The sequence below is a fragment of the Chlorocebus sabaeus genome, chromosome 11 (assembly GCF_047675955.1).
Source record: "Chlorocebus sabaeus isolate Y175 chromosome 11, mChlSab1.0.hap1, whole genome shotgun sequence".
In the NCBI taxonomy this organism is placed as follows: domain Eukaryota; kingdom Metazoa; phylum Chordata; class Mammalia; order Primates; family Cercopithecidae; genus Chlorocebus; species Chlorocebus sabaeus.
In genome coordinates, this window is record NC_132914.1 from 23493885 (window position 1) to 23501536 (window position 7652).

At 32.3% G+C, this 7652-nt stretch overlaps 1 protein-coding gene across 1 annotated transcript in view; it reads left to right on the forward strand.

The window, feature by feature from the left end:
* The window catches only part of ETNK1 (ethanolamine kinase 1), a 63744-nt gene extending 57509 nt beyond the window's left edge, over nt 1–6235 (forward strand). The window contains exons 7-8 of the mRNA XM_007967905.3: nt 61–134; nt 463–6235. Coding sequence (XP_007966096.1) covers nt 61–134; nt 463–535 — 147 coding nt within the window. The 3' untranslated portion in view covers nt 536–6235. The remainder of the gene's footprint in view (nt 1–60; nt 135–462) is intronic.
* The last annotated feature ends 1417 nt before the right edge of the window (nt 6236–7652 follow it).

Below are 7652 nucleotides of genomic sequence, written 5' to 3' on the forward strand. Positions count from 1 at the left end.
TATGTGTTTTACAGAGAAATTCATTATCATAATTTTTGATTTTTCTTTCCTTCTTTTAAGGCTTCTCATTTCTTTTGGGGATTGTGGGCTTTGATTCAAGCCAAATACTCCACTATTGAGTTTGATTTCCTTGGGTGAGTTAAATTTTATTATATGGATTACATTGGTCTCTGCTTTTGTTTGGATTAACATTTAGAATTCACAGGGAGTATTGTAGTTATTTGCAATCAATTATAAAAGTTGCATACATTTAGTAATTGGTCTGTGAAGAAATTGCTATAAGCTGTTAAGTGCTCACAGGATTAGAGAAGTGTCCAGTAGGTGGTGCAGTAAACTAAAAATATGTCCTTTGAAAATCTTAAACTTTAAAAAACCAGCTTAGAGAGGACTGAGTGGAAATAAGGGGAGGACCAAGTTTTTCAGCTTTGACTAATTTTTTTGTTGTTCTCTTTTTCTCACTAGGTATGCAATTGTTCGTTTTAACCAGTACTTTAAAATGAAGCCTGAGGTTACTGCATTAAAAGTGCCTGAGTAAAGAAGAGATTTAATTATTCTCCAGTAGCTGAGCAATGCCTGTGAATCTTTTCTTAAGAAATCCCAAAAAGCCAATATTAGTTAAAATTCTGTTATTTAATTTGGTTATCTTGCTTTATAAATTATGCCTCTAAACAATCAATCTATTTTTTAAATAGACTGAATGATGTGAAGAAATATACCTACTGCTCTCAGTATGTGGTGGATTAGAAATGTGTTAAATCTGCAAAAGGTATAAAGATGTCAGTTTAAGCATTTATTTGATAATTTAACCTATGTTGTATGTGAATTATTTATTATAAACTTAACAGGATTCTGTGACTGTTTTTCTCTGTTTCATGTTTGTTGAGTGTAAGCAATGAAAATGTTCCAGATAAATTGTTTTCAGTTTTACTTTAATATTAATTTCAGTAAACATTCTAGTTGTTCAGTGTAACCTTTTTATCTTGATGCATTGTAAGTAAAATGAATCATTTTCTCTTGAAATGCCAGTCATTGACTGATGTAGATAGTTTAGGATTTTCATATAAAAATATCTGTTTAGGAAGGTGAAATACATTCACTGTCTCTGTTGGTGGTACCTCTTGTTGAATTCAATGTTAGAAAGTATTTCTTTTTGGGGTAATATAACTTAGAATTAAATCCCCATTTCTCTATGTAGTCTGGCAGTATAAATATAAATATTTACCATATAATCTTGGAATAAGTATGAGTTAATGTACCAAAATCTGTATTAAATAATGTTTTCAAATGCTAAATATGATCAAGTTACTATTTTCAGTTTTGAAAATTTTACAGTATCAAATTCTTTCTAACCAAAAATTATCTTTTACTTTTAGAGATGCTTTATGTTTTTGATTATTAGTCAGTAGTATTGCTAATTTTTAAAACAAACATACAAAGTTTATCAAATGTGGAAATAAGAAAATATTGTTTAGGTTAATTATTTTTTACCTATCCAGAGTCATTCCTTGCATTTCAGTGTCATGTTTTAGTTTCATGTTTCGTTCCTTACATTTTAGTTTCATGTTTTAGTCTGGTTCTATGTTTTTAGAGTGATAGCAAATGATTACTTGATACATGTAAGTTCAGCGTTATATGTTGAGGCAGTTATATAATTAAATAAGGAACACTTAGGGCATTGATCTTGTACACTTAAAATCTGACAGATGACAAAATGTGAATTAAGCAGAAATAGTCATGGCAGGAGGGTTTTTGTTTATTTCTCTTGTTTTTGTTTAACTGTATTTTTAATTTAGTTTGGTGGTAAGAAGGAGGTAATTATTATATGGAAAGAAGTTAGATCTTTCAGATAGATAAATAGGCTTCAGGTTTTGAAGTCTGCTGTTGTAGTTGGGCAGTCATGGTTAACTTTACTTAGAAAATTAGTCTGACGAGCTTTGCACTTCGGTCACATAAGTGCCCATGTACAAAGTTGGCTTACTGGATCTGCATATTCAAAATATGCAACTACAAATTTATCCTCTGAGAAATCTTCTGAGGAGTCTGATGTATTCCAAATGACTTAATATTCTCAGACAAATGCTTTAAAATACTTGGATTATCTCAAGATTTTTAAAGCTAATAAATAGAAACACAGGCCATTTGAAATGGTAAATTCTAGTTACATAAATAGAATCTTAAAATATGTTTGTATCTATAACAGTGTTAGACCAGATTTGGTTTCTACCTCCCCAATGTTATAAATGTTCACTTTTGTTTTTAGAAACCATATTACTGTAAGATCAATAGAACTTTGCCTAGTTGATTAAGTGAATGGAACCAATTAAACAACTAGTAGCTTTTTATAATGTTAGTGTGAACTTGAAAAATTGTTTTTGGTGGAATTTTTGTCTATGGTTGGAACATTTTCATAAAACAGATAAAGAATGTGTAATACTCTTGATTTTTTTTTTTTTTTTTTTTTTTTTTTTTTTGGCTTTCTGCCTTCTAAAGTGCAACAGTATATATCTTGTAGAACTGTGGGAGGAGAGAAGATAATTTTTCTACCTTGCTCCATATTCTTACTTCAAACTGTTTTGAATAGAGATTCACTGAGCCATTGCTGATAGACTGTGCATAGCTACTAGCTGTCACACTATTGTAAGTTTTTTGGAGAGATTCATAGGGAAGTGAATGTAACCAGGAATAAAGGCTCTCACTTTAGTTCTGGGAATATGCAGTGGATCTTGGGAACAAAATAAGATACTTGATCTATTTTCCCCACTGTGGCTAGATTTTGGGTGTTGCGATGCTCCTACTTCCTGTGTAGGTTTTTGGGATCGTGGTGCAGGCTAGTAATAGGGTTCAGAATTGCTTCTCTTTTATATCAACCGCTTAAGGGATTCTAAAGAAGGGTAAATCTCAAAGTGCTCTAAAATCATCCCTCTAAAATTTGTCCTGTGGTGTGCTGAGATGTCTGTTGCCTTTTTATGTTAAGCTAAGGAACTTGAATGCCTTACCTAATAACTAGTAGTAAGCTCATTTTGTAAATATGAAAATGGCTGTAAGAAGTGGCATTCATGTATATTCAATGTTAGTCAATAGACCATAGTGGCCTGGATGCTTTAACAAGCAAAATTCCGCAAATTTTTTCATTTTTTCCCCTTCATACTTGTATGATCTCACCTGACCAGTGTGATTTCTTTTCCTCCTAACCCCATGCTACCACCATATTCTGGAAATCAAAAGAGATGTGGTAGTAAATCATACAGTACACATGATCATCTGAGATCAATATGAGCACAAAACTCATCAAGTAGGTCTGCCTGGAATGTATATAAAATAATGTAAATAAAAATTTGTAAATTAGTGTGAATTGTATCTTGCATTGTGTATTGTTTTGCATTCTCTTCCCTTTTGTAGAAATTTTTCTGTAAGGAAATGATTCAGCTTGTTGGTTTTAGACTAAAAATAGCCAACAGTTGTGGCTGCACAGTGAGATCACAGGAACTGGAAATAGGGTTTGTCGGCTTTGGTTAATGTCAGTACTTATTTATTTAGCCTCTCAATGCTTAATAAGACTTTTCTTTATTTTTTAGTTAGCCGTTAGGTTTTGTGAGGTTAGATTCCTGGAAGCAGTGAATTTGTACACTGTTATATGAATAGAGCTCCATTCTTTGACTCATGATTCCAAGCTAAAGGAAATTAAAAATGTAATTTAATAATTTCCTTTTTTTAGGGTTGTTAATTTTTTTTCTACAGAAAAACCTTGAATTTTATATATCCCAATGTGAATCTAAGTTCCATATATACACAAACAAGACAAATAATAAGTCTTTACTTCAACTTAAGCATATCTCAAATGACTTCTTTAAATTTAAAGTTGATCCTGATAGGATCATAAAAGACAGAAAAGACATAAGTAATCTTATAATGACAACTGTTTCCATTTTTGCCGAACTAAAAATATTTAACTTCATAAATATATGTTACTACAGCTTCCAGATTTAAAGAAAAAAGTTTCCCCCAAACACTCTCAATTAAAAGTTAGAACCCTCCACTTTTAAAATTATATAGTTATTTCTTTTTTACATTACACAGAAGCCTTCTGTACCATTTTACGAATTCCTGTCTTCATAATATAAGTGAAAATACTGTCATTTCGATTTTCTGCTTTAAATTGCTTCTAATAAACATTCCAAAGTGATAGAGACTTAAGCTTTTAATCAATCAGTCATTCAGTTGATAGACAAAGTTACGATGCTTTATGCTAGGAAACTTGTTGACAGCAACTTGTGCTACTTTATGCAGAAAACAAATGCTAGTAATTATTATGCACAGAGGAAAAATAATTTTAAGTATGTGGTAAAGCAGCTTCATTTTTCAAAATTGATTTGCTCTGCTTTTTCTTTAGTCCATTAGATTCCAGAATGTCCTTTTACTGGGAATTTAGTTACGTATTAAGATAACCTGTTATCAGTTTGTTTTGAAAAGAAGACATTGTTAGTTATATTGAACCACCTTATTTTAAAATTTTTAACTTCTATATACCACTTGTGTGATTCCAGTGTCATGTCTTGGGTTTGATGTCGTTGGACAGAAAAGTGTATCAGTTATTTTAAATTAATTTTTCCCCATGTTTGAGGCTTAGTCTGTAAATGTGTTGCTGTAACAGAAAATACTTGGGTATGCATTACTTGAATACTTGAAGACTGAAATTAATAAGATGTATTATATAATGAATTAGATTTTTCCGAACAGTTTTTTACACTGAAAATCTTCATTTCTGGATTACAATTTGAAATGGAATGAAGACCTGAATTATTTGGATAGGAAAAAATTATGATAGTGCTTATGGGAACTGTAAACTCTTTTGTGTTTGACGCATCAAACTTCAAGTTTTTTGTAGGTTTTTCTCCTGAAATTTTCTTTCTCTTCTATACTTTATGCACTTACTATACTACTGATGTAATAAAAGGGCAGGGTTAAAAATATTGTATCTGTATTCATTGTGAATCCTATAGCTTTTCTAGTTATCAAAAAATTTCTTTCTAAAATACTCTTAATCCCATTGTTTTGGTTTACATCTTACCAATTTGTGGTATTTCAAATGCCATTAATCATTTTAGTACAACACCTGTGTTTATAAAAATTTGAAAACATTACATATTGTATGTGAAACTAATTAGTGAATGGTAAGAAAAAAACTGGCCGACAGAATTGTAGGTGATGCATTAGTTAAGTTTCAAAACGCATAATAAAGGAACCTTCAGAGATAAGTTGAAACCCAATACCACTGGGGACTGGAAAAGACCCCAAAAAGGCAGTGGAGAAGATTAGTGTTTACTTGCTGTGGTTGTGGTGTGCTGCTACTTAATTACAGGTGGTGACACACTGAAATTCTTATTGTCCAATAATCTGAAGTAGTTTTCGGTATTTATGTGTACTAAATTGACTATAAATTGAGTCTGCAGAGAGGAAACTTTTTGACTGTACTGTATTTAGGAGCCTTTGTACAGCTAGGTCAAATCTCCACAATATGAAGTATTTGAGTTTTAAAATATACTGTTATTAAAAGGAAAAAGACATGGCCATTTTTCCATGTGCTTAAATGATAATTTCCTTATTCAGTTTCAGAAGAAAAAGAATGAAATTGAGTAACTGTCATTGCGTTAGCTGTATGTTGAATTGGGAAATTGTGGCATAAAGCTTAAATTCGTGTTTATCAAATGTGAAGCATAGTAGTATAATGCTGCTTTGTATATAATGTAAGTGCTACAAATAGTCTCAGCACTGAAAATGTATTGATACCTCTTAAATGAATGCAACTTTTGATGTAGGTGTTTTGATATGCCTCAGAAAATATCTGAGTGTCTAAGAATTTGTTAATCTGTTTGGTAATGAAGATACTTCCTGTGGTTTTGTTTCATATTTTCATGTTTAAAATTTAAGTTTTACATTTTTACTACTGTTAATTTAAGTAAAATTTGTTCTGTGGTTAAAATGAGGTTGGCAGTGAAGAAAATTAAAAACAGCCTCATTCATGTAACTGGTTAAGTAAAAATACATTTTCACTATGTGTTCATAAACTTTTAATGAAGCTGTTTGTCTTTCAGTTCAAATATAAGTGATGTTTAGGCTTTATTTCTGTTAATAAGGCTTTTTACCATTGATTAAATGAAGGAATGTATCTTTTTGAAGAGATTTATATTCTGTAAATAAAAATTGGTTGTAACAATAAAGTTGAGTTCTAACTACAGTGTATTCATAAATTTTGTTACTTCAACTTATTTTTGAGGTTTTCCTTGTGAATATCTGCAAACAAGACTTTCCAAAGTTAGTATATAAGTGTATATGTAGAGTGATTCTTTAAATTCTAATTCTAAATTCTAGGTTTTTTTTTTTTTTTTTTTTTGGTTTGGTTTTAGTTTTATATACATTAAAAAGTATTGTGGGATCTGGCCAGCAGCCCACAATGCAACAGGGCTCGCTCTTTGCTCTCAGGCAGATCAGCAGGTGGAGAAATAATAGACCCACACAACATAGTGAAAGCTGTTTCCAGGGGGTCACCACCTTCTGGTCCCACGGTGCCGCCAATGCACTGGATATACCAGCAATTATTATTAAGTTTAGTGAGAGCGGGGGTAGGTTAGTGAGGGATTTAAGGTCATTTGATTATTAGGTGAGATGGTCACATGGGGATGAAGTAATTCTTTAACATAACATCTGTATGCAGAAGTACAGTATACAGAGATAAGAATTTATAATATAGTGTGTGCATCAGTAATTTCTAACAGAGCCTTAACACAGAAACACGGTCTTTTCATAACCTACAATTAGCAAGATATTAATCAGCAGTAACAGTTGCAGCAAAAACTGGTTACAAACAATCCATAGAAACAGGACGTGAAGCTAGACAACCGGTTAGACCAGAAATTCTCAGAAGGGAGTATGCCTTAACCCTAAAGAGGCCTAGAAGAGCCATGGCAAGATGAGGGCATTTATAGCCCCATCTTGTCCATATGGACAGGCGCCCCTCATGCATCCATTTATAGGCTCTCCACAAGGGTCGCATTCCATTCCCAGAACTATGAACATCTGCTTTTCTGGGATAGGAATCTTGGTGATGTGAAACCTCCCAGACTGTACGTGTCACAGGCTCTCTGCAGGGGGAAGCACATCATGCACTGTTGGCTCATTCTGGCAGTCCAACCTGGCATTGTGTTTACACAATCCTGCATGCAATTTTGTATTTACAATAATCAGGAGCATTTCTTCTTTTATTTTGTAGCAATAGTTTCAAGGGGTCTCCCTACAAAAAAGTTTTGAAAAAATGTTTACTTTTGGAAAAATTTGGTTGAGATGAGACTATGGAATATTACATAACATAAACATTCTGTTTACCTAGTTTAAAAATTCACTATTCTTCTAACTATTATGCTTTGTGTCTTCACTATTCTTTGGAACCAGAGTTGGGAAACAGAGGAATAAAGACACTGAGACGTAGCATCTTACGGTCTAGGCAGGGATTATCCATTTAAACAACAAACTCTTAAAATTATCAGATAGTGTGATAGATGATCTCTGCCTTCAGATGATGTGTATTTGCCATGAAGCTCAGTTGTCCGTAAACAAAAATAGTCATTAATTTGTGTTCATGTGTGGGGTTTTTTGTA